The sequence below is a fragment of the Manis javanica genome, chromosome 6 (genome assembly GCF_040802235.1).
Source record: "Manis javanica isolate MJ-LG chromosome 6, MJ_LKY, whole genome shotgun sequence".
Lineage (NCBI taxonomy): Eukaryota > Metazoa > Chordata > Mammalia > Pholidota > Manidae > Manis > Manis javanica.
Window position 1 is genome coordinate 19,716,762 of NC_133161.1, and position 25,939 is coordinate 19,742,700.

Genomic DNA, 25,939 nt, shown 5'->3' on the forward strand with positions numbered 1-25,939 from the left:
CCCCTGGAGACAACAGTCCCTACCCCCGGCTCTCGTGCACCTCAAGGTTTCATGGGCAGGCAACAGAAACTGCAGGATCTTTGCTTCTGATGACAGTCATGTCCTCAGTGGGGACCTGGGTTTTTCATCCTGGTTAGTCTCTCTGTCTGTGGATGACAGAGTGTCACTGTCACAGGAAGCTCTGGACCCAGCCGTGTTAGCAGAGCCATGTGGCCACTGGCCATGGACTGGAAAGAAGCAAGAGAGGCCATTTGTTTTTGTTTTTCACCAGTATGACCTGAGAATGTGACCCTTTACCTGACAAATACATTTGGCTTAGTAGGCACGGAATCTGTGAGGGGACTATGGCACAGATGGTTTTTGATGCTCAAAAAGGCTTGGCTCACAAACCTTGGGAATGGCCAGGCTGGGAGCCACCACTGAAACCCCTGGGGCTGTGCTATAAAATGGAACATTGGCATGTACTGCCTTTCAGAAATAGTGGTAATGAATCAAATCTACTGGAAATTTTATCCCTGGAATGTCACTGAACTACCTAGAACCCCGAGGAACCGAGGATGTTCGGGGTGGGTCGCAATCCTGGGAGAGCACGGGCTTTTCTGGGATGGAGCAAAGGAACCAAAGTGAAGCGGAACAAGGAACTGAGGGCCTGAGGGCTCTAAGGATGAGGAGGCTGAGGGCCCAGAGGTGCCCACGTGGAGAGAAGGACAGAAGTCCAGATGAGACTGGGGGCAGACAGCCTCATCTGAGCCCCAGCTCCTCTGAGAAGGGCCATTTCATTAAGTTCTTGGCCTTGTGCCTGTCAGGACAAGCGAGAGGTGGGCCCAGACCTCCTGACAAAATGCAATCAGTTCAACAAAGCAGATGGTAGGTTGTCCGTGTATGGCCCCGGGCTCTTCCTTGGGACAGGGAAGTTTCCCTCCCACCAGCCCCTTCCCTTGCCAGAGCACACAGATTCCATCACCCCCTCTCTGCCTTCCTCATTTCCCAGAGGAGCTACAGGTCTGCAATCCCGGTGGGCTGTGGCTCAGAGCAGGCTGGCCATCCTGGCCCTTGCTGGCTGGAACACTCTAGTGGCAAGTTGAACTGTCATTCCATTGCAGGTCCTTGAGCATGATGGCTGCAGAAGCCCACCTCTGCCACCTCTACCAGCCTGTCACCCAACTCCTGGCACCGATGGGGAGAGGTGGAGGTGGGGGAACAGGCATAGGACTGAGGGATGTGGACTGAGGCAGACAGAGCTGGGGTGCAGAGACTGTACTGGAGTCTCTGGGAATGCCTCCCACACTCACCTGATCAAGCTTTGAGTTCCAGGAACTCCCAGGGCCTGTCAATGTTACCTGCACTTGAACAGATGAGAGTGAGTGCCTCTCCTAAAACCCTGAACCCCAGATGTTCCACTTGCCTCACCCTAGTCCCCCCCACCTCCGCCCCCTCCCCTGGCCACTGTGTCCTCCACCTCCTCTGTTCCAGCTCCTCAGGCTTGTTCTTCCAGCACTGAAGGCACAGGTATTCAGTGCGGCCTGAGCTGGGACACTGCAAGGACTGTCTGGGGCCTCCCTGTTTTTGCAGGTACCCCATCCCATTCATGGAGCCCAGAGCCAGCAAGTGCCAGGGAGAGGGTGGGGTGGGGCCGTCTTTGGGGCACTGGGGCCCTTTGGTTCCTCATTAGGAAGCTGCTCAACTTCCCTCTGGTGGGGGAGTTGGGGTTTGCTGCATAAAATGTCAGATCGCAGAAATTAAAAATGTAAATGCTGGCATCTAATTAACAAGTTGACAGCAGTGCACAGCTGCAAGTGACAGTGACTGATTACCTTCTGCTAGCGTCTCTCCCCAAGCAGCCCCCAGCTAACCCCCCTAGAGAGGAGGACATGAAGGCTGAGCAACTGCTTGGAAGAGCCTTTGGGCCCTGTAGAGGCCTCTGCAGAAGGGGTCTTCAAGGGACATGGACAGCGGGGACCCCTGTCGCCAGTAGCTGGGAGCAAAGCCAGGGCAGGAGATGTTCCCTCCTTACTCCTGGTCCCACTCCTGCCACCCTCTGATGATATATGGGCCACTCCCCAAATCCCTTGCCTCTGAGTCTGTGGCATCCAGAGCGGCAGAGGGCTCTCTCTGGGCCAGACCCAGAGCCCAGGTGGGAGAGAGCCCCTCATGGCCCCCAGGGGGTCATGCACAGGCATTCAGTGGCCGCAGACACAGTGCCAGGAATTTCCTTGTCTCCCTCCTTCAAATGCGTGGCTCCAGCGCCTTCCTTCCCTGCTCCCATCCATTGGCAGGTATTACTCGGATATCGGGAAGATGCCGGCCATCAGTGACCAGGACATGAATGCGTACCTGGCTGAGCAGTCCCGGATGCACGTGAACGAGTTCAACACCATGAGCGCGCTCTCAGAGATCTTCTCCTACGTGGGCAAGTACAGTGAGGAGGTGAGCCCTGCCCTGCTCAGGGCCTGTGGGGCAGGATGGGGCAGAGATGGGAGAGCCACCCCTTGCAGACTCTCTGCCCGAGAGCTCCGCCTACAGACACCCACCTGCCACCTCTGCTGGGGAAACTACAACCCAGCTGGGCTCCAGAGACTGGGACACTAGAGTGTTCCATTCTATGAATTCTGCACCAATCCCTGTTCTTCTCAGATACATAGATCAAGTATCTGTTATTGTCATTTTTTTTCTTTTTAGTCTTACTTCTTTGATATTCCTTCTTCTTTAGTTTTTTCCATTTCTCTTTCTGATTTAATTCTCTTTACACAAGCAGTTCCCCACTCCCATGGAATGGAACGGAATAGGGTAGAATAGGACAAGACAGATACAGAACAGAGGAGAATGGAGTCTATTTTTAGTTGCTGTGTTGGAAAACTTTGTGTGGGGTCAACACCACCGCAGACTCCACCTTCCTTCTGGCCCGTTCAAAGGTGCCTACGGGAGTTTTCTTGATCAGGAGGGCTTAGACCGAGCGAGTTCAGCATCCAGGCTCCCTGTCTGAGCAGCACAGCACCATCACCCTCTCTGTGAGTGGAAGGTGGTAACAGGAGCTGAAGCCAGAGCCCAGGGTTCTCTACGTCCTCGCAGCCTCATCATCAAGAGAGGGCCTGGGAACTGCCGTTCAAGGAAGAAACCCCAGCAGGGCCCAGGCTCTGGTGACCCCCAGGCCAGGAGCAGCATAATGCTGTGAACATCAAGTGAAGGGGAAGACAGTGGTGGGTCCCTTAGCGGAGGAAGCCCAGTGCAGCCTGCAGGCCAGTGCTGGTCCAGGGCGGTTTCCCCCTGTCCGTGGCCACAGGAGAGAAACAGGGACAGTGTGGAGTATATGCCAGTGTAGGAGTGCGGCTGCCTCACCCTGGAAAGGACTCACCCTTAGTCTGTAAGGACCCTCATCTACTGTTGGTATCAAATGCCCCATCCTTATGAAATGTGGATGCCAGTAACTGGCAGTTCATGGCCATCTAAGAAGTTGGTAACTGCATCCTGGTCTCCCCAGTTAAAAAGGCACAACTGGACAGGAAATCCAAAGCCCTGGGAGCCTCCCCTCAGGCCTTCAGCCCCCTCTTTCCCTCCTCCACCTCCCTCCCTGCTCCCTTGGCCCCAGCACCAAGAGATGGCAGCCCTGTCTGTTGCATGCCCCTCGTGGGAGCAGGCAGGGGCTCCCGTTCGTTGTCTGGCTTTATCTTCCCCACTGGAGCACCCCAGAGAGAACTAGCAGGTCCCTCATTTTTCAGATGAGGAAATAAGGCTTCAGAGAGATGACATGTTTTTCCCCAGATCACCTGCCTAGAAACTGGTGGACCTGTTATACAAGCCAACATCCCCTGGGGCTGAGTCAAATTCTAACACATTAGCCACCACATGCTATGATCGCCTGCTGTCATTGTCCCCCACGGACCAGCTGATCTCAGAAAAGACTTTGGCAGGCATTATCCATTAGGTGTTAATGACCAGGAAAGCTTAAGATACAACTCTTCAAAGGATATTTGTTTCTTAACAGACAAAATGAAGCCAAATGACTTTCTAAATGTAGAATTTCCAGCCTCAGGGAGATGATGGGGAAGATTTTCCTTTTTTGGAAGGAGGGGTGGGATTTCTTAATATCTGTGAAATTACATTCCCTGGAGACACTGCACACCACACTTTACTTTGGGCATGGAACCGTCTGTGGTTTAACCTGCAGGAAACCGTAGCATCTTTGCACAGGTGTCCTCTGCCTTCTGTCAGCTGTCTTATGGGCAGGAAAGTGTACACATCCTCAAACATGCTGAGGTGTGTGCTGGCATCCTGTGCCCACTGACACATGGGCACCCACGCATTGCATCCCATGCCTGAGTGCACCCCCCACCAGCCCGTCCCTGTTACCCAGGCGGCCTGCTTACCCAGCAATTTTGTGTGTTCGTCCTTTAGTGCACCTCTTCCCCAACCTTCTGACTACATCCGCCCTGACTGTGTGTGCCCTGAGAACACAGACACATGCGTACCACCAGTAACCTTCCCATTCTTGGTCCTTCAACAGATCCTCGGACCTCTGGACCACGACGACCAGTGTGGGAAGCAGAAACTGGCCTACAAACTAGAACAAGTCATAACCCTCATGAGCTTAGACAGCTGAGAACCGTCCCTCCAGGGCCCCCTGGGGGGAGGGACACACCAAGCCGTGCCTCAGTCCGATCATCATCTTTACCAAGTGCAAGTTCCGACCAGCGTCAGCAGCACCCCCTGAGCAGCGCTGTCTCTCTGCCTCTCAGTCTCGCCCTCCTTCCTGGACCCCTTCTCTTTGTAGTTGCTCTGCCAACACGACTGAACCAGCCACCAACCCTCAGTCCGTCTCGGATGGCCAGTCCCACGGCAAGCGACCTGACCAGAAGATAATCAGCAGGGGCTCTCTTCCCTGGTTGGCCCCGGGTGTTAGCAGCAGGATGAGGAGCCGTGGGAGGGGATGTTGCTCGCTGCTATTCAACCCCCACTTCTGGAGAGCCCCCGTGTTGGTCTGAACTTGGCCTAGGGCAGAGGCAATGAGCTCAGTATTGTCTTCTCTGGGAAGGCATCACCTTGCTCTCCCTTCCACATTTTCATCTCCAGGGGCTCGGGCAGAGGTACGGTCCCTGTGCAACTGTGAGCAGAAGTGGCTGTGCCTCCTCCACCTGGCAGGAGGGTGGGGCTAACGAGCTGGGAGGTGCTTTGCAGGCCACCTCCCACCTGTTGGGCTGGCCTCCTGAGGCCTCCTCATCCCCATCCACTCTTCTTGGAGTCCTTCCAAGTGCTTGTAAGCACCTGCTGCCCAGTTCCTCTACTGCCTGTAGAAAGCAGGAGAAGGAACAGCAGTCACATTCCACCATGGAGATGCTCCTAACCTCCCAGTCTGGCTCATAGTGGTAGAATGTAACGTGAAGGGGAGAAAAGGAGAGAAAGTTGCATCCACCCTGGAAGCAGAATTTCGTTTTTTTTCCCCATTCATTCCCCAAATACAAATGAGTCACGACCATAGTCTTAGGTCTAGTTCATTGTCAGCTCCTCCAGTGCTCTTTAGAGAAAGCACCTCCATCCTCCCCAGCCATCACTCATCAAGGGTCAGTGTGAAATGCAGAGTGCATCCAGGAGATTCTACCTCCAGCCGTCTCCATGGCTCTGCCCCCACCATGCTTCCTGAGAACTTCATAGAAGGCTGGGGCCCACAGCCAAGCTCCTGGCCCCCTGCAGAATCTCATGCCATTGCTATGCAGATGACTGTGGTCACTGGACTGTCCAGACTGCCTTGAGAATTATTCATCCGTATCTCAGCTGATTCTGCAGCCATTCTACTTCCTCATCTCTCAGCAGTCATCATAAGAAACACACTTGAGACCAGCCTCGCAGAGACAAACCAAAGTGCCAGCCGAACTCAGCCCCTGGCTTGGCACATCTGGGGGGCGCTGAAGAGTCAAGCTGAAGGACCTGGCCGGAAATGGGAGGAGGGCCATACAACTGACCTCAGCCCTGGTATCTGCCTCTCCATTGGTCATTCCATCCATGGATGCGTTACGTTAGCCAGCCAGGCAAATGCATGCTCAGATGGGGGTTCTAGGTGGGCAGGGCAGGGGCTGTGGTGAGAGGCGGTCTAAGAGAGGGTCATGGAAGCCTGTAATCCTGAAGGGACCTCAGATGCAATCTGGCCCAGTCTTTCACCATAAGGACACATCTCTCCTGGCGGCCCTGGTGTCTGGTTGTACACCAACTCCCTTGTGGGGTTGAGGTGAGGGTTCCACAGTCTTGCCTTCATTTCCTGGACATCAGACATCACTCCCTGCCATCCTCTCAAAACAAACCCCATGTGGAAAGAGGAGAACCACACGGTTCCCAGCGAAGTCTATGGAGCATCCTGTACTTCTAAGAATGCTACCCCCTTCAGGGGTGTGTGTGTGGTGTGTGTGTGTGTGTGTGTGTGTGTGTGTGTGTGTGTGTGTGTGTGTGTGTGTGTGTGTGTGTGTGTGTGTGTGTGTGTGTGTGTAGGTGTGTGTGTGTGTGTGTGTGTGTGTGTGTGTGTGTGATTTCTTGTTCTATATAGGAGAATTTCAAAGTGTTTCCCTTCTTACCCTTCCTTATCATTCATCCTGCAGCTTCAGGACATTTCAGCACTTGCTTTCTCTGCTGAGTGCTGTTGGGGGTAAGGGGAGGTCACACGTCCATAGAAATCAGGATGGCTGTTGGCTGAGGGAGGCCAGGACTTGAGGCCAGCACAGGGCATCATGCGGCATCGAGGAGGACAAATGGTGGATGAAACCCAAGTAACCCAACCAGTGGGGACGTAACCAGTGGGAACAGATGTATGTCAAGGGGGAAATGATAACCAAAGGTTTTGGCCAATGAAGTGCCAAGTGAAAGAAACAGAATTTCTCTCCTTGATCATTTTATTTCCTCTCAAGAAGCCACGGGCTTTGAAAGGCCGGAAGAGAAGCATGTGGGAGGCGAGCGAGGAGGCACCTCGGCCGCTAAAATAATTTTGCACATGTGAAGGGTTGGAGAGCAGAGAGATACATATTTAACACAGATTTGCTGAATGGAAGCTGTGTGTGTGTGCGTGTGTGAGCATGTGTGTATGTTTTGATTTATTTTTTAAGTTTTGCACAGAGAGAAAAATGAACAAGCAGAAAAAAGACTTATCATGATTCTGCTGAAGGTTTTATTTTTTACCAGATTGTTAGTATTGTTATTGTTCCTTTGTCGGTACAGAACTTTTTTTTCCCCATGTTTTAAGAGAAACTTCAAACACCTCAGAGAAATATAAATGTCAGGAAGAAAGAGGAGAGGGGGACCCACAGTTTTCTCTCTCGTTGCCTCCTGGGGAGGGCTCTGGGGCAGACTTTACCATGCTTGGTGGGGCGAGCTGTGGCTGGTGCTCTGTTTGCTCTGAGTGTCTGTGTCTGCCTGGGGGCAGAGAAGTAGAATAGAACTGTGCAGAGCTGCAAGCCATCTTGCCCGAAAAATTCTTTTTCCTTTTGCTGTTTTCCATTTCTCGGTTTGGATTCTTGATGCACGTGTGATACGCTTCAGTAAAGATAAGGCAGCATTGTCAACAAGCTGTCCTTCCGATCTTCTTCCCAGAACTCCCCTTGGGACCCCTGATCTCCTGCTGGCAGGCCAGAGACCCTGAGAGCTGCCCAGGTGGCAAGCAGGCTGGCACGTGCCCCAGAAGGGGCTGGGAAACTGGGTCCTGTGGAGAGGAGGTCCCCTCTGTCCCAGCTGGTTTTCAGAGTCACAATTCTGTTTCAGGTGGAATCTTTAACTCTTTGAGTCCTGGGAGAGCAGGGGAAAGAAGGCCCTCTCCCCACACCACCCCGAGCCTGCCTCCTGCACCTCCCACCCCTTGAGACCACTGGGACCGAGACGGTCCCAAGAGACCACTTAGAATAACTGACCTGGGATTGGTGGGGATCTCAAATGTTAGAGGAAGATAGGCTGAAGGTTGGTTAGTGGCGAGGAGGTGAGGAGCTTTCTGGTGTCCTGAATTTAAAAGGATGGACTGATAGAAGCTAAGAAAGATAGCTGCAGGCTGGTCATTTCTTTTTGCGGGGCACAGCTCTCCCCAGGTGTGGGCTTTGCCATTCTTTGTCCTTCCTTAGAACGAGAGACCCTGATATTTCTTGGTAACTGCAAATGGTGCCATTATGGGAAGTTGGCTATTGTGTCAGTTACTTCCTTAGGAAAATGTTTTTTCTTGCCTTCCTCTTTCAGTGTGGTTTTAACCTAGAGCCTGAGGATAAGCTGAGTGTCCCACAGGCCAAGGTACATCCACACCCCCAAAGGGACATGCCATCCCATCCCCAGCTCTGGAGCCGTGCTCTCGTGAGCCTGCATCCCAGCGAGTCAGGCCCAAGGTGCCTGAGCAGGGCTACACCCAGAGAGGGAAGTCGTGTTGAGTGAGTTCCAAATTTGAGGCTGACTGTCCAGGACTGTTCAAGCTGAGAAGTTACCAACAGATAAGGTGCCTGACTTTTCCCCAGGCCCAGGTCACACCCTCCAGCCTGGGGCTAAGGTCCATGCACTGTCCCAGGACCGTCTCCCCACTTCCCCATGCCCAGGGTCCTCATACTCCTGTCCCCCTTGCATGCGTGGCTTCTGAGTATGCCCCTCTCCTGGTGGAGGGGCGCATGCCCCCCTTATCCTTCTTGCCTGCCTCCTGCACGATGGCCTCCATCTAGAGGCCATGTATCCACGCGAGTCCAGGTGTGCTCAGCCCCTCTGTGGGGAGCCCAGCCCTCACACTGCCCTAGGCCCACCCCACCCTCCCAACAATACCTCCCTGAGTGGTGGGGGCTCCCTGGTATAGCCAGGGCCCTGTGGGGCCCCCATCAGAGGGAGGCACAAGTAACAATTTCTCAGATGACCTCTATTCCAAGAGGCAAATCCTGCTGATGCTTCCAGAACCCTGAGCAACTTTGACCTAAAGGGGCAAGTCCCATTTTCCATCCTTCTCCTTTCTCAGAACTACAGACACTTCCTTTGGCTTCACGGGATGTGAAGTCAAAATATTTAGTCTAGTGAAGGTTAAGGTTAATGAATAAACCTTCCACCTCAGAGAACCAAGGAGGGAAGACAAGGTACAGGGAGCCACATGGAAGGCATAAGGCCACAGACACGCCTTTCCTGGCCCTTTGGGACCAGCTGCCCCAGCATGGTCTGAAAGGCCTCAGAGAGGTGATCTGTGATAAATGACCTCAGATACCGGAGTCCCCACACGCCCCGAGAGGAGACCCCTCCCCAGCTCCTGGCTCCTTCTGGGCCTTTCCTTCACATCAAGCACCCACTCAGCCCCCACGCTTCCTGTGGGTTCTCAGGACAGATGACTGAGGGCCCCTGGACCACCAACCCCTCCTTTTTCATTACACTGTGTGTGGGATGTTTATTTGGGGTTTGTAGTTTTTTTTGTTTGTGTATTTTAAGAGTTTGAGATAAATGAGGGAGCCCAGGTGTGGATGTAAGGTCCAAAGTCCTGAAGAGGAGGAATGAAACTCTACCTGTACCTCCCAAGGGGCTGAATAGAGCCTCGGGTTGGATGGGGGCTTCCCCTTATTGCAAAAGAAATGGCCAGGACATTTCCAAGATGTGGACATGCCAGGGGAAGCTACCCCTGTGTCCGCCAGTACGTCCCCAGCCCTTTGACGGCCAGGGCCTGCAATGCTACCCTCTTCTCTGCCTGCCTTCCACCACCTCACCCCAACCCAACAGGTGTAGCAAACGAGAGCCTATTTTACAGGGGGAGAAGCTGAGGTACAGGCACAGGTGACAATGAAGAGGCAGCTCCTGAGAGAGGCAGGGACACTGCCTGTCCCTTCTCCTCACGGTGCTTTGAAGGTGCAAACCCCACTGGAACATGAAATGGCCAGTCCACCTTCAGAAAGGAATCTCAGTAATAAAAGTTTCAGACATTCAAGAGAGACCTTTTCTCTAACCCACAAATCTTTGCTCCCCAATAAAATTTTTTTTATTGGGGGAGTATCCAAGTTTATAAAATACATAGAATTTTTTTGGTTATAAAAATAATGTGCACTCATTAGCATCCCAATTAAATTCCTTGAGTAGGCCAGTAACTCCCCCAAAACAAAACAAAGCAAAACAATAAATTCCCTAAAGAATAAAAAGCGCTTTCTGTTTGCATTGGCAGAGACAGTAGGGTGGGCAGGAGGCCATGGGCACCTCCGCTCCATCCCCCTTTCCACTCCGTTTGGCCTTGGCTGTCCTGGTTGCCCCTGGTGTTGCTGAATCCTATGTGGTTCCCATCAGCTTCCCCCCACACTGCAGGGAGACCCTGTGAAGAGTGGGTCAGGGAGAGACCCAAGCCCCCTCCCCCAAGAATGCCAGCGCTCACGACACATAGACATGGTCTATGCAGCTCATCTCCACCGGTTTCTTCCTCCAGAATGACAAATTCTTTTGTTAGTATCTTTGATCTTACAATTCAAGCACATTTGGAGCATAATTCAAAACAGAGGATACAGTTAAAAAGCAGTGCAAAAGACACTTAAGGAACCGAGATGACGTTACCAAACAGGACTACTGGAAGTAATTCATCCCGTGACCAGGACGGGACACGTGTCCTCATGCGTCGCTTCCCTCTCCCTTCCCCGGTTTTCTCATCAGCTTGTTGGCTTGTAAACCTTCAGTTGTTTAAGAAGAAAAGCTAGTTTACCTCAAAGAATCTTGTTTCCATTTGGAAACTAATGACTGTGTTTTAGAGTGGATAGCCCTCCCCTCCATCATTCCCTGCTGGGCCTGGTGTCACTGAGGCCTGGGGGCCTTGCTTAGTCAGGTGATGGCTGCGCTGACCAAGAACAAGACCCCCAGGGGCTGAGGTGGGAAGGAAGGAAGGACTGGATGCAGTGGGCCTCCTCCCCACTTCAGCTTGTGAGGACCAGCCTGTCTCTTCCAGCGGGGTCCCGCCAAGTTACCTTAACAACCAGCAACTCCAGGGTACCACAGTAGACACTGGCTCAGTGAGCCGAGGTGTTGTGAGAAAGGAGTGTGGCCTGGTCAGGTGACCCAGAATTAAGTCTCTAATACTATAGGAAAGGGAGAAATAGGAAAGGACGAATGGGTGGTGTAAGGACCAGGCAAGCAGCCTGTGAGTCTCAGAGAGAGTCCACTGAAGGAGGCAGGGCAGGTCATTCCTGCCCCAGTCACCCCCTTCCAGCCCTGCAACACTTCTGTTTCCATAAAGCTCCCACCTTGAACACTGACCCTTTGTTAGAACAAAGCAAAGCATATCTTTAGACAACAGTGTTACAATGAGCCTCAAAGATAGGTGGATGAAATCTATTAGAAGAAGAGGGTCTTCTGGTTTTGATTTTTTAAAGAAAGAGTATCCTAGTAAGGTTAAAAAAAGATTTAAAAAATAAAAGTTTTTAAAAAGGAAACCTATGCTATTTAAATTGGAGCCCAGTTGTAACTTGGTAAAGGCAAGCTTCTGTACCTTTGTTATAATTAATTGTATACCTGTGTATGTAAATATAAGGCATTCCTATTTTGCAGTTCAGAACAAAAAAAAACCTATTTGTAATATAGAATAAAGTTTATTAAAAAATAATAAAAATGCACTTTGGAACTTGGGTCTTTCTTTGTGTGTCTGGCTAGAAAGAGGAAGAGGTGCCTCCCGGCCATAAGTAGGTTTCCATGATATAGGCGTGTGGCACTTTCTCTCTCTGGCTACACGGTGCCTAAACTCAACCATCCGAGATGCGCCCTTGTGCTTACAGCTCTGTCTCCAGTTATGAAGCAGGCATCCCTGGAGGTGCTAATGCTTCAGCCTAGGGAAACCAAACGGCTACCGGTCAGTGCTGTCAGCAGACCATACTTTTGTGTGAAGCCCAATCATCCTCTGAATCCTTCTCAACACAGCCTTCCAGGCACAAACTACTAACCTATTAGAGTTGCCTCTGGAGAGGACACAGGTTACCAGCCCAGCTTTAAGTCTCTCTGAAAAGTTACACTAGTAAAAATGCTTTTAGTCCCCCTTCCCCATTTTGGTAGAGGGTGGAGATCATGAACCCAAGTTCAAGATCTGGGATAGAAATAGGATAGGGGGAAAAGGGAATGAGCAGGGTAGCCACGGAGGAAGGGAGCAGGGGAGAAGACAGCGTCTGCCTGCAGCACATACTCCATCCACCGTCCAAACCAGCCTCCAGGGGGCGGGTGGAGGGGAGAGGTGCTCAGCCAGGAGGGATCACTGGGGGCCATGGAGGCAAAGGCAGGAGAAGCCGTGGGGGATGGCCACAGCAATGCCTTGGCCTGGCCCCGCAGTGCCCGCCCACCCTCCAGGAGGGAGCCCATCTCAGGCAGGAGGGGAGACCCGGCCTCTGGAGGCACAGCAGTACAGCGGATGACAAGGGGGCGCCTTCACCTTCAGGACAGCATGGGTGCAGATGACACCCTGCGAGGGGAAGCTGGAACTGGGGACCTCAAGGCCTGGCACAAACTGAATGGACTGAGGGCAATCAGAGTGGGCTTATTTCATTTTGTTTCTTGTTTTTAAGTAATTCAGACCCACAAGGAAAGTATAATTCATGAACAGGAAGGAGATGTTTTTCCCATCTATGAGAAACAAGGTGGGAGAGTTGTCAAAACAAAAAGCAAAGGTAACTTGGCGGGACCCTGCTGGAAGAGACAGGCTGGTCCTTACAAGCTGAAGTGGGGAAGAGGCCCACTGCATAAATAGTGAGGCAGTTGGAGGTGGGGACAGTGAGCTCATCTGAAAGTTCAAACTGGGATCCCACACATAATCCAGTTCCTACCAAGGTCCCCGACTCCTTTACCTGTATGATCTCATACTTAACCACCATCAACCACCATGACCTTATGGTTTAGTTTCCTTATCCACGGGAAGACACTTCTGACTGAAGGCACTTCTAACTACTCTATGGAACCCAGGAGATTGTGGGGGGGCCAATTTACTGACAAAGGTGGAAAACACCCAGTGCACTAGGAAGGGTCATACGTGCATGCAGTGTTGTTATCAGTCATGAAAATGATACTGTACAGACAAAAGAGCAGATCAGGCCTGGGCCTCACTAACAAATTTAGAACGGAGACCGTATTAATCTGCTTTGTCTGCCGTAACTGAATACCAAACCAGGTGGCTTAAACTATACCCATTTATTTTCTCTTTGTTCTGAAGAGTAGAAGTCCAATATCACGGTGCCAGGCTTGATTCCTGGCTTGCACACAGCTGCCTTCTGTCCGCACATGGTCTTACTCTGTGCACACACGGGGAGAGCTTCCTACTGTCTCTACTTACAAGGAAACCAGGCTTATCAGATTAAAGGTCCCATTCCTATGACCTCATTTGACCTTAACGACCTCCCTAAAGGCCCTAGATCCAAATTTAGTCACACTGGGGCTTAGGGCTGAATTGCAGAGGGACACAACGCAGTCTATAACAGATGCCTTGTTTATTCATTACCAAAAAAGTAAATGGTTAACACCTTATGAAATAGGTATATTTTTTGATTGTTAGACAGGGAGATTGTTGAAGGCAGAGACCACACCAGTTGAATTTATGTTACCCAAGCTTAACAGGAGTCCAGCAGAGCATGAGGGCTCAGTAAATCATGAATGGATGGATGGAGGGACAAAGGGAATAGGGTGAGGAGAAAGCAGTGGCACTGGGTTCTCTTCCCCATAGTGACTGATCTGCCTCCATCATTTTCCATATTAGGCCACATACACTTCCATGAATATTTTATCTTTCAGAAACTAATTCGTTGAGTTGCAGCTGGTGGCCATCTTTTACAGGGGAAGAGAGCAGGCCTTGTGGTCACAGACGCTCCCTGGCTTGGAAGAGCTGCTCCTGGCCAAGCAGAGTAAGTAGAAACAGAGGCAGGTGATTTGCACATCAATCACCTTCTCTAAACCTGTGCTGCTTTTGTTTTAACAACTCTCCCACCCTGTACACTGAGCCTGAGCCTGCAGGGCTTCTGGAGCGTCTGCTAAAGAGGAAGGGGTCTGAGGTAGGACCCATATGTAAGGATATCTGGGAGACTGTGTCATTGCTCAATAATGTCCACTTCCCCTCCCTGAATGAGCATTACAGTTTCCCACCCCAGCAAGGGCAGGCTAGCCAGGCTGCTCACTTGCTTTCAGCCAGTGAAATATGAGACCCAGTGATGCTGATCTCCTGCAATGCTCCATCAGCCTGGACCACAGGGAGTATGACAATGACACAGAACAGAGGCACCAGATGCCCCTGATGGTTATGTAGTACAAATGAGAAGTAAATTTTGCTGGTTTTAGTCACTGAGATGAGAGGGCTGTTTGTCACTACACATAGCCTATCCTATCCTTACTGTTACAGGGTACAAGAAATTTAATCTGACCCATAAATTCCTCCTTAGTTGATGGCTGATGTATGAACTCTGACCTTTCACCTACAGAAAATTATTCTTTTGACCAAAGCCCTTTTCATAAAGATATTATTGGCTATTTATACTCAATGTGCATCATTATGGAAGTTCCTAATTTTCCTGCACTGAATTTGGGACAGATTAGGGAGGAAAAAGACGACTCAGAAAAAGGAGCAAATCTACAGAGAACAGGACAGTTGGTGGAGGAGAGGGAAGGTTATTGGAAGGGAGATACAGGGAGAAATAGGATCTGGAAGGACAGTGCTTTTTGCCAGCTCTGTGCTGGAAGTTTTCTGCCAGATTTGCTGGTAGTAAAGACTTTCAGCCACAGGTGCAGTGACAACACTCAGGTTCCACACCACCCTCAGGAGAAGCTACGTTTACCATCGAGGGATAAATCCAGCCAAGGTCATTTTAAAACATAACTTACAGTTTTCTATACGCTGGATTTTGGTCAATGATCAGCTTCCAGGAAAGCAGAGAAGCCTAGGGGCACAGGCCACGTTCTCCAAACGGGTGCTTGTTGGAGATGCAACAGCTTTAGGAGGCTATGGATGACAGCACCTCCCGAAGCCTGCAAAGGCCCATCCACACCTGGATGCTGGCAGTGCTCGGCTGTGCCTAATGCCACTGGATTCTAGTAAAGACCTGAGGGCCCCTCGGAGATACAGGCAAGGGAGGAACCCACGCCCCTCAACTGAAGGGGAGCCCTTCTTGCCCGTTCCACGCCAGAGCACAGACCTGGGCCACTAAGGCCCCACCTTCCAAGTCCCCAGACATCTCCTGATTAAGCCTAACTCCAAAGATGCAAAGGTAGGGCCTGGGGGACAGAAAGCAGCAGAGTCACAGAGGGGACGCTGGCCAGTCACCAAGGATGTGCTCTCAGCGCCATTCACCAGGAGTAGAACCTGCGGATGACTGGTCTCCCTCCAGTGTGCCTGCCTGCACGGTCCTCACCTCCATGCTGCCGCCCTCCTTCCTTCTTCCCTGGAGTTCACCTCTGCTTTACAAACCCCCAAGGCACCCCAGGCCGAAACACCGCTGATTCAGAATGGCAGAGCATCGCACCTGTTTGGACAGCTGGGACTTCAATGCCCCAGACCACTTTCTGGAGCCTGCCTTTGTCACCTGACCATGTTCTCTACATAGAGTAAGGCTGAAGACCCAGCCCATCACTTCCAGCAGTGTTACCTGGGGCAAGATCTTAACCAACTCCAAATCTTAGTTTTCTCACTTGTAAAGAAGTGAATCACACCTTCCTCACAAAGGGCTGTGAGGATCTCGTGAGGATAAGGATTACAAAGTACTAGAGCAAGTCCTAACGTCTTCTAAGTTTTTCATGGACAGTCTCTAGCTTTCAGCACTGAGTGGGGGCCTTCTCAGGGAAAACTGCCACCTGCTCTCCCTCTAGTCCAAGCTTCTGGGATAGCACCCAGCACAGCAGTCACTCTAAAAATGTTTGTTAAGTGAACGAACAAGAAAGTCAGAAAGCAAGAATCTTCCAGCTGCCCAAATCCTGAAATGCAAGCACAGACTGTAGCTCCCCAGTGAAGTATAGAAATGGGTATCTAAAAATGATAAGTGCCTAAGCTTCCCCAAAAAGCAGAGCCTGAGACAAGGCTCAAGGGCTTGTGAGCAAGCGTCCAATTTGCGAACGTGGTCCTGAGAGGCAAAAGTAGAGGGAGGGAGGGGGATGAGGACAAGGCAGCTCATGGGCATGTTATCAAGCTGGTCCCCTCCATGGGCCGAGGACCCACTCCCGCTTGGCCCACGGGAATGGTAGAGTGCACCTCAGAATGTGTCCGTGGGCTCCCGTTCCCTGTGTTCCAAGGCTGCTGTGGGCTGCTCATTTCCTCAGATTTCTAGGTTTGTAGGCCTATAGAAATGGCTAAGTGGACAGTGAGCCCAGAGGTAGGAGCAGCAGAGCCCTGAGGCAGAAGGAAAGGGGGATGCAGTGTCCATCCCCAAAGCAGATGCCATGCACGACACCTGGTTGCTATGGCAACAGCTGGGGTTGAAAGGTGGGTCGAGAGGAGATGAAGCAGGGCACAAGGGACATCCACAGCACAATACATAATCCTTTAAAGCCCTTAATAATTCTATAAAAGCAAGATTAAAGTCATTTCAAAAGCATTTTCTTGGTAAGAGCCCTCAATTTTCTTCCACCTCTTCACTTTTCCAGCACTTCAACCACCAGCAACAGCCACTGCCTTTGCTCTTCCTTTCCATCATTCACAATAAAACCAAGGTTTTATTCCATCTTTCAAGTTGTGACACATGGGAGATAAGGAAAGAGCATCAAAGCAACACTAAGACACCGCTGTTGGTGAGCGATGGAGTCGCCCACTGGCTCTGTGACTCATCAGATTCACAGGTGACTTCTCAGAGGGACTTGTTGCTAATCTGATCGTCCCCAGGACCTTCCATCTTTCTCCTCCCTGCCACAGTTAGCACCTCATACTGGGTGGCTACAGCCTCTAATTACCTGTAATCCACCACTCAGCACTTTATTTTAACACAATCAGTGCCGATAGGTACATGATAAGTTTATTCCCTAAAATGTTCACCTTCTTTATGTCCTGTCTCAGTAATAGACCAGGTCTTACATTTCTTTTACTCTGAACTTAACACTGGATACAAACTAATTAGATAAATGCCACTGTTTTCTCTAAAGTACTGGGCCACAAGATCAAGTAAGTATCTGGAGATTATGTAATGAAACTAAACTGATTCTGAAGACAAGGTTTTCTGGCTGCACTTACTCTTCCATCTGCTACGAACTAAAAAAATGTAGATCCCTTCAGAAAATGTAGTGCTCAGATACCTGGAGGAGATAAAGAAGAGAACACAAATGTTGGGGAGGACTGTAAGCCTGGTTCAGTGCCCTGTGACAGAGGGTCATCACCTTCCAGGCCATAAAGGACTTCCTCAGAGAGATGATTTCAAAAAGTGAGTTGATATATTGATATCACTTACATACATTATCTCATTCAGTCCTCAGGATCCAGCCTTATGAAGTAGTTGTCATTAGTATACCCATTTCATGGATAAGCACACTGAGCCTCTGAGCATGATGACTCCAATCCCAAATGGCAAGTGATAGAGGTGGGACAGGAGCCCAGTTCCTCTACTTCCAAAGCCTATGCTCTTAATGACTGTGCTAGATTACAACAAAAACAAACAAGTTCCTCTCTCTCTCACTGATGGGTTGATTGATTATCACCATAGTACTGGAAGTACAAAGGACATTGCAGAGAAAATGAGCAAGCATAGGCACTGGTATGCGACTGAGCTAAAGCAGGGAGAGAAGGGCATTTGAATGGGAATTTGGCTGAAAGATCTGGGACTGCCATTCACAGGGGCCAGACACTGGCCGGCTTCCTGGTGAGACACGCAATAGTTACAGAGGAATCGGTTCCAACCTCCAATGCCAGTATGTGTGTGACCTTAGACAAGCCGATTTACGTCTATCTCTGTGCCACACTCTCTTCATCTGTGAAATGGAAATAATTGGTGAGCAAGATGTGAGAATTAAGGATGATTATGTGCACAAAGTCTGATGCCTAGTAAGCACACCTCAAGAAAGGTAAGCTATTATTAACAGTGGATCACTGACTGGCTATCGGAAACCTGCCTCCTGTGGCCTTTTTAAATTGTTTTATTTTTTAAATTTTACTCTGGACACGACAGAGGCCCCAGCTAGAGCCAGGGGCCCAGCAGGCATGGCGGCCACTCCCTCCTCCTCCAGGGGCGCATCCCGCAGCTAGAGGAGGGTCAGCGCCAGCTCCCTCAGCCCAGGGTTTGCTCCCAGCCCGTGAGCTCCGCTGTGGCCCTGCTGGCTATTTATTCTGATGTGAAGCTGGTGCTCCCCATTTTGAAAAAGGGCCAAGGGCAGGCATGGCCCAGGGAAAGGGGAAGCAGGGCACCCTCACGGCGCCCCACCCCATCCGGAGAGACATGGGTGTCCTAGCTGTGCGGTTCTGGGGCACCTCGCGGAATGCGACCGCCCCCCCACCCCCACGGGCCCCGCAGGGCCCCTCCCGGGGCTCAGCTGCCTCTTCGGCGTTGGTTCCCTGCAACACACTGTGACAGAATTGCTAAAACTGAGGCCCAGCTGCGGGCACCCAGTGCACTTAACCACCGCGGTCCCGCCTCCCTCACGTTGGCCAAGGAGCCCAGAGGGGTTTGTTCAAGGCGGCCGCCAGGCAAGGCGTCATCCCGGGCACCCTGATGGCCCTCCCGGGAGGCCCTGCGTGAGACCTGAGGCCAAGCTGAAGGAAGGAGCAGGCCCCTGTGAGTTACGAGGCTGTAATTCCATCAAGGGCTTCTGGAGAGATCGTAAACTCGCGTCCCAAGTCTCCCGTCCCCCTGGCCCCTTTTTTCCCCAGAGTGATTTACGAGCCTGTAATTCCGAGGCGGGCTGCTTCTGATTTCACATAATCCAAATACCTCGGTCCTCTTGGCTTCCAGCTCCCTCCCTCGCGCCTCAGGAGTGGCAACAGCGCCGACCAGTGGCCGGAGGCCCCAGCGCACCCCTGGGTGCAACTACGGACCACACCCTTTGTGCCATTTTGTGAAAGGAGGGCGACATGTGCTCCGAGTTGGCGCGTGGAAACCCACCTCATACCTGAAAACAAGCGGGTGTCATGAAGCGCCCTTTGGGGTTCAGGGACGTGCAGATGCGGGCCAGGAGGGACTTAACAGATTCGGTTGACAACCTGTATTAAGCCCTGGCTCATGGGGCGCTTACTACAGATCTTGTGAGTCAGGCTGCCAAGCCCAGCGTCCTTTCTGTGGCCATGATTTTGCCCTTCATGTCCCTCAGATACCAAAATCTGTGTGTAAATGTGGCCACCATCACCATAGCCCCTCCTGGCCCAATGCACCACCCTGAGGCCAACGGAATGTACCATTGCCTGATGCAGTAGTTCAGGTTTGTGCCTTTTATTACCTTTCTCTTCCATTAGTACACAAGCTCCATGGAGGTAGGAACCTCTTCTGGTTGGGCTCTGCCGTGTCATCAGCATCTCAAACAGTGTCTGGCCACAAGCAAGTGTTCCAGAAATGTCTGTGGAGTGAAGAATGAACAAAGGCATGAGCAAACGAACAGACACCTGGGATGGCTGGTTGGCCTACAGCACTGACCCCAGTCAATGGCAGTGAGACAGAGGCCGGCCTCAAGTCCTCGCCCCAAGCTTGAGCAGGAAGGTGGTGGGACTGGTACAGGGACTTTCCTGACATCTCTCCCTTATTGCCAACTTTGCTCTGGGCAGATGCCCACAGTGGGTTGCATGATGAACAAAGAGGGTGACTCTCCCAGAGCTGGCACTGGGACAGAGCCAGAGAGTGGGACCCCTGAAGGGTAATCCATCCTGCCAACTATGCTGAAGGCCTCTTGTCAGCCTATCCTTCACGTCCTTCATGGGAAGCTACAACAGTGATGTGGCATCTGCCCCTGAGATAGATGCAACAGCTAATAGCTCCAGCCAGGCAGAGTAGAGGTCACTCTCTCTGGCCCAGACTTATGCAGGCACCCAGTGTCCTCCCCCACCTTTCTGACATCTACGCGTGCTTGGCATTTCCCTTTAAGGTCTGCTCATGTTCTCCTCTGTGGTGGCTGGTAACTATGGAAACTACAATTAGGCTGTTTTGCTCAGTGACTCTAAAAATTGCCAAGTGCAGGCAAGCAGCAGCCCCTGACTTCTCAGAGACCTAATCTGAGCACCTCCATATGTTCCTTTTAGGACACACCCTCTGAGCGTGTAAGAAAATGCTCCTCAAGCTGTCTGTGGAGTTTCTCTTTGTAAAAATGTCCAATTCAAGACAGTCCCATGTTTTTGTAAAATATGATGAAAACATATTAGAAAAATGAAATGAAAAATGAAAAGGATTTACAGCATACATGTCCCAATTTTATAACGTAAACTCAAAAGGCATAAGAGTACTCCTTCTAATAACTATAAAAGTTGCTCAACACCTTCTCTTCATTTGCATTCTGTATTATCATGGATGAAGATCAATTGGTGGACAAAGGCTCCAGTCAGGGACCACACTTTGAACAGCTCTGGCCTGCAACCCCAGGAAGACAGCCTAATATACCACCCAGGGTATTGCCCCAATCCAGACGCTGCTCTGACCAAGCCCTCTGACCTAGTCCAACTTTGGCCTGTACCCAACCATGCCTCAGAGTAAATACAGGGCTTCTCTGGGAAATACCATGGGCATGCCTGCACTTGAACTTGAGCACATGTGTGTGAAGGGAGCAGCTGTAGAGGCCTTGCCGTTCCAGGAAGTGCTTCTCAACAGCCGGGAATCTAGGGCTCAATCATCTAGTCTTAAGAGGTTTTTCCATCCACCCTGGATCCCTGGATTCCAGCGTGGGATGTGATGGCGCAGGCCAGGGGTCACTTGGGGGGGATCTGACTGAGTTCGCACTGCCCTACGACTCACCAAATAACCCCAGCACTTTCTCCATGCCCTCTACTAGAACAAAGATTACTGTTTGCATGACCTGATGGATAGCCACCATTATTTTTTCTACTGAACTCTGAGCTTTTTTCCCTTTTTCAGAAAGTGAGGTATGCTTTTTGTAAATAAAGTACACAAATATTAAGAGTATAGCTCTATGAATTTTTATGTATGTTACCAACTAGATGAAGATATAGAGCACATTTATTTCCCTAAAAAGTTCCCTTATGCCCATTCCTAGTAAACACTTTCTCCCAACCACCAAGCTAACTACTCTTCTGATTTTTATCCCCTTAGATTGATTTACCATGAACTTCAAATAAATGGGGATAAACAGTGTATATTCTAGTTTTTCAGACATAATCAGACACTCAGTATGATGTCTGTGACAGTCGCCCATGGCCTGGCCTGGCATCACTGGGTTTTCTTACTGTTGTGTCGTATTACTGCTGCCATGAATACTCTTGTACAGCTCTTTTGGTGCACACATATTTCATCACTTTCAGGTAAGTATCTAATAGGGTAATTGCTGGATCATAGAATAGGCATCTGTTTAGGTTTTAAGCAGACACTGTCAAATAGTTTTCCAAAGTGCTTGAGCAAATTCACATGTCCATGAGAAATATCCGAGAATTCAGGTGGCACCACATCTTCACAGATGTGGTTTTGTCCCCTTTTCACGTTAGCCATTCTGGTGGGTATATGATGGTGTCTCAGTGTGGTTTTAATTTGCATTCCTCTGATGAATAATGATGTTGAGGACCTTCTCCTATCATTGCTGGCCATCTGGATATCCTCTTCTGTAAGGACCTGTTAACTCTTTGGCCCTCTTAAAAAAAAATCAGATTCTTTATTAGATGTACTGTGAACATCTTCTTCTAGTCCATTGTTTGCCTTTTCACTTTCTAAAGGATGATTGTTGATGGAAAAAAGGTCTTACTTTAATGTACTGCTATGTATTACTCTCCTCATTTATGTTAGTATTTCTGTGTACTATTTGAGAAATTTTTGCAACTCCTCAAAGCCATGAAGATATTCTTCATGTTTTCTTCTGGAAGCTTTGCTGTTTTCTCTCTCACAGTCGGGTCTATGCTCTACCAGCTATTAATTTTTGTGTATGGTCATGAGGTAGAGGACAAAACTCACTTTGCCATACATGCATCTAATTGCTCCAGTACCATTTATTGAAAAAATACATCTTTTTCCCACTGAAGTGCAGTGGGTGGGGCCTTTGCTGTAAATCTTGTGACTGAATATGTGTGCGTCTATTTCTGGATTCTCTATTCTGTCCCATTGATTGGTCCATTTGTCTTTCTTTGCACCAGCACCACACCATCTTAATTATAGCCCTACAGTAACATTTAAAATGTTTTCTTCAGTTTCTCTCATCAATGCTTTATAGTTCCTAGTGTAGAGGTCTTGCACATGTTTCACTGGATTTATTCTTAGCTATTTGATAGTTTTGACACTACTCGAAATAGCATTTTGTTGTGGTAAGAAACACATAATAAAATCTATCTTAAGTATGTTAAATGTACACTATAGCAGTGTTAACTGTATGCATATTGCTGTGCAACAGAGTTTGAGAACTTTTTCATAGTGCGTAAGTGAAACTCTCTACCCATTGAACAGCTTCCCATTTCTTCCTCCCAACCACTGGTAACCACTTCCTATGTTCTGTTTCTATGAACTTGACTGCTTTAAGTACCTTATATAAATGGTAATATGCAGTATTTGTGTCTTTATGACTGGCTTATTTTACAAAGTATAATGTTCCCAAGGTTCATCCGTGTTGTAATGTGTGTGACAGGATTTCCATCTGTTTTGAACCTGAATAATGTTCTACTGTATGTATATACCACATTTTCTTTTTCCATTCATCCACTAATAGACATTTAGGTTGCTTCCACCTCTGGCTATTGTGAATATGTTACAAAGAACACAGGTATGAAAATATCTGAGATCCTGTTTCTAGTTCTTCTGGATGTATACCAAGAAGCAGGATTACCAGATCATATGGGTAATTCTTTTTTTAATTTTTTGAGGAACTTCCATACTATTCTCCCTAGCAGTTGCACCATTTTACATTCCTTGAAAATAGCCTTTTAAAAATCTCATTATTCAATTGTTTGTTGTTAGTATTGAGAAACCCAATGATATTTTTGTATATCGACCTTGCAAACACTGATACTTATTTAATTCAGTTATTAATTTTAATAGTTTGTAGCTTCTTTTGTGGTGTTAATATATGCAGTCATTACATCTGTGAATGAAGAGTTTTATTTGTTCATTTTCAATACTTCCATCTTTTCTTTTCCTTGCCTTACTGAAAGAATGAAACCTCCAGCACAAACTGAACAGAGGTGGTGTCAGTGCACATCATGTCCTCTTCTTGTGTTTTAGGGATCCCCCACCTCATGAGCCTTGTTGGGAAGCAGAGCTTCCCTCCCACCTAGAAGCTGAATGCCAGATACTTCCTCAGCTTCTTTTGCGGCGAGGGCATCAACTCAGCCACTGGATCCCTGGGGAGCAGAAGGCACGCTCAGATAGGCATCTGCAGAGAAGTCAGGGACCATCGATAGCCATGTGGGCAGGGTTAACCCAATGAGCACTATCAACGAGGCAGTGCTCGCTCCAGCCCTGCCCACCCTCCTCCAGGACAGACCCATCGCAGGACGGCAGGTGACGTGGCCATTGTTCCAGGATCCTCTCGAGGGCTACTGATTCTTGGGATATTCTTTGTGTTTCCTACAATGCTCTCATATTGGCATCTGCTTCAGGGTTCCTTCCAACCAAATGCAGCCCCAAACGGGAGTTGCGTCTGGATATCCTCACCAAGTATTCAACCTGTGTAAGGGCGCTTCAGAGCCACGCAATGTTAATCAGAAAAGATTTGGCTCCTGGCCTCCCTGGGAGGTCCCCCGGCCCCCTGAGGCAACAGTGTCACCAGAACACACCGATGGGGCTCGGAACACCGGCAAGGTGTTTTCTTTTGTTGTTGTTGTTGCAGCTTAATTCATTCTTTTTTGAGCACCTATTACATGTTAGAAATTGTTCCGGGAGCTTTGGAGGCAGCAGTGAGCAAAACAGACAGAAACTGCTCTTCTCCGTAAGTTCCCATTCTAGAATGCATATAGGTCACTTTCTCATTTAACAGCCACTTCAAGGGTTGGGGAAAATGAGACATACCAAATAGAAAATTCACAACGTCACACAGCCAGAGCAAAGTGATGGGGTTTTCTTTCCTCCCTTTCTCTCCTTTCCCAGATAATTTTGGGCCATTATATTATTGCTGTTGGTGTTCAGGCTTCACAAATGAGATGCTGTCTGCTTGCACTCCAAGGCTCTCTCAGCAAAGGGAAAACAGAACCTCTGAATACACAGCGGAGGCGGAAATGCCTCTGCCTTGAATGAGTCTGGCAGACCCACTGGGGTGAGCTGACTCAGGGCCACGAGGGAGCTGGAATATGACCCAAGCAGAGACCCCATGTCTGGCCCTGCTGCTGAGAGGGGACTACACCTCCCTCCTGCCCCTGGGCTGTGATATAATTGTTTATTATTATTGTTGTTGTTACCAGACAAGGTATGTACATGACACCTAATTCAGGAGGCACCAAAGGGCCTCCATCCTACCCATGTTCCCCAGCCATCAATTCCTCCCCACCCCCAGGGGCGGCCACTGCCACAGTCCAACTCTTTCCTTTCCAGGGACAGCCCAAGAGCCCTTTGTGATGCACTGTGCACTTCAGTGGTCTCAGGGGACACAGGCTTGAACTCAGTAAACAACAGTGTGAAGACCCAAAACCTATCTAGCTATTTGTCAAAGCCCAGGGTTTGGCAGGGAGCATTTTCTCAAAAGAAAGAATGACAGTGCCGGGCAAGAAAAAAGAGATCGAAGACGAGAGTGGGGTGAAAGGAGAAGAGGGCCTGTCTGCACAAAGTGCTCCATCATCCCCGCGCTGCCCCAGGGCCCGGTTCCGGATCACGAGCGCGCTGCTGCTTCTCAGGACTCAATCTGCACTTGGCCGGTGGTGGTGGACGCCACCCTCATGGGCTCAGGCCTGGGCTCCTCCCCTGCATCAGCAGCTTTTCCCCCTCTGTGCTAGGAGCTCCCTCGTTCACACTGTGTTCCTGAAAATCTTGGGAGTTGTCTGCAAGTTTCTTCTTCCCTTTTTTTCTTTGTATAATTATTGATATAATAATCATATAGACTATTCTATACAACTTCCCTGAAAGGCCAACTCTGCCCTCTGAAATCAAGGTAACAGCTTGATTGAGCAGGTGGGGGTGGTAGGCAGATACAAAATGAAGCCAACTTCCCAGGCATGGATGTGCCATTAGGGGCGAGGCTGTGGGAGAGGCAGCCCTCCCAGCCCTTGTCACTGAGAAGTGTGGGAACACAGGGTAGGGGTGCAAGAGGTGGATGGGGTCGTCCAGGACAGCCATGCCCCCACTGCCAGCCCAGGGCATTCTCCTAGCAAAGACTTAAAGACCTTAGAGACAGCTGTAAAAGGCGATCTTGCTTCCAGTCTTCCCACCCTTCCAGGAGGAGGAACAGAAATTATATGGAGGAGGTGCCATACACAGCATCTGCATTTGCTCCACCTTCCCACCAAATCTAAGAGCTTCACTGTTCTGGGTGGAGCTGAAATCTAGACCATAGAAGTCCCAGGCTTTGCCTTTCAGAGTTATAATCTGGACATTATAACTAACTAGACCACAAATGTGGCAGGAGTTAAACAGATGACTTACTCATGTGTTGATGATGGCAGAAAGCAATGCTACGAGACATTTCATGACTAACTGCTGAAGTAGACGAAGTATAATTGCCATACGACTCCATGGATGGGGCCAAAGTAACAAAGACTTTTCAGAGGAGCTGAGACTGGAGCTGTACCTCGGAGGGTGGATAAGTTCGAATTGAGAAAGATCAAGCCACATCAGAGAAAATCAGCCATCACCCCAGAGCTCAGAGAACCCGACCTCTGCCCACCCATATGCAGTCAGGTCCTCATATCTGGGAGAAGTCAAGACCTTGCTCAAAGCCTTAGGTTGGGGCAAGCCAGGTGGTAGAACTTCTGGTCCCTGTGTTGACCCCAACTATGTTCCCCGGA

General features: G+C 49.8%; 1 protein-coding gene and 1 long non-coding RNA gene across 2 annotated transcripts in view; one reads left to right on the top strand and one right to left on the bottom strand.

Annotated features, from left to right (window-relative positions):
• PLXNA4 (plexin A4) overlaps window positions 1–11,555 on the top strand; it is a 432,372-nt gene extending 420,817 nt beyond the window's left edge. The window contains exons 31-32 of the mRNA XM_073238449.1: window positions 2,277–2,427; window positions 4,502–11,555. Of these exons, the coding sequence (XP_073094550.1) occupies window positions 2,277–2,427; window positions 4,502–4,597 (247 nt within the window). The 3' untranslated portion in view covers window positions 4,598–11,555. The remainder of the gene's footprint in view (window positions 1–2,276; window positions 2,428–4,501) is intronic.
• Window positions 1–25,939, bottom strand: part of LOC140849856 (uncharacterized) — a 336,908-nt gene that overhangs the window by 15,501 nt on the left and 295,468 nt on the right. Inside the window, exon 3 of the long non-coding RNA XR_012132108.1 lies at window positions 19,309–19,425. This is a non-coding gene — a long non-coding RNA (uncharacterized lncRNA). The remainder of the gene's footprint in view (window positions 1–19,308; window positions 19,426–25,939) is intronic.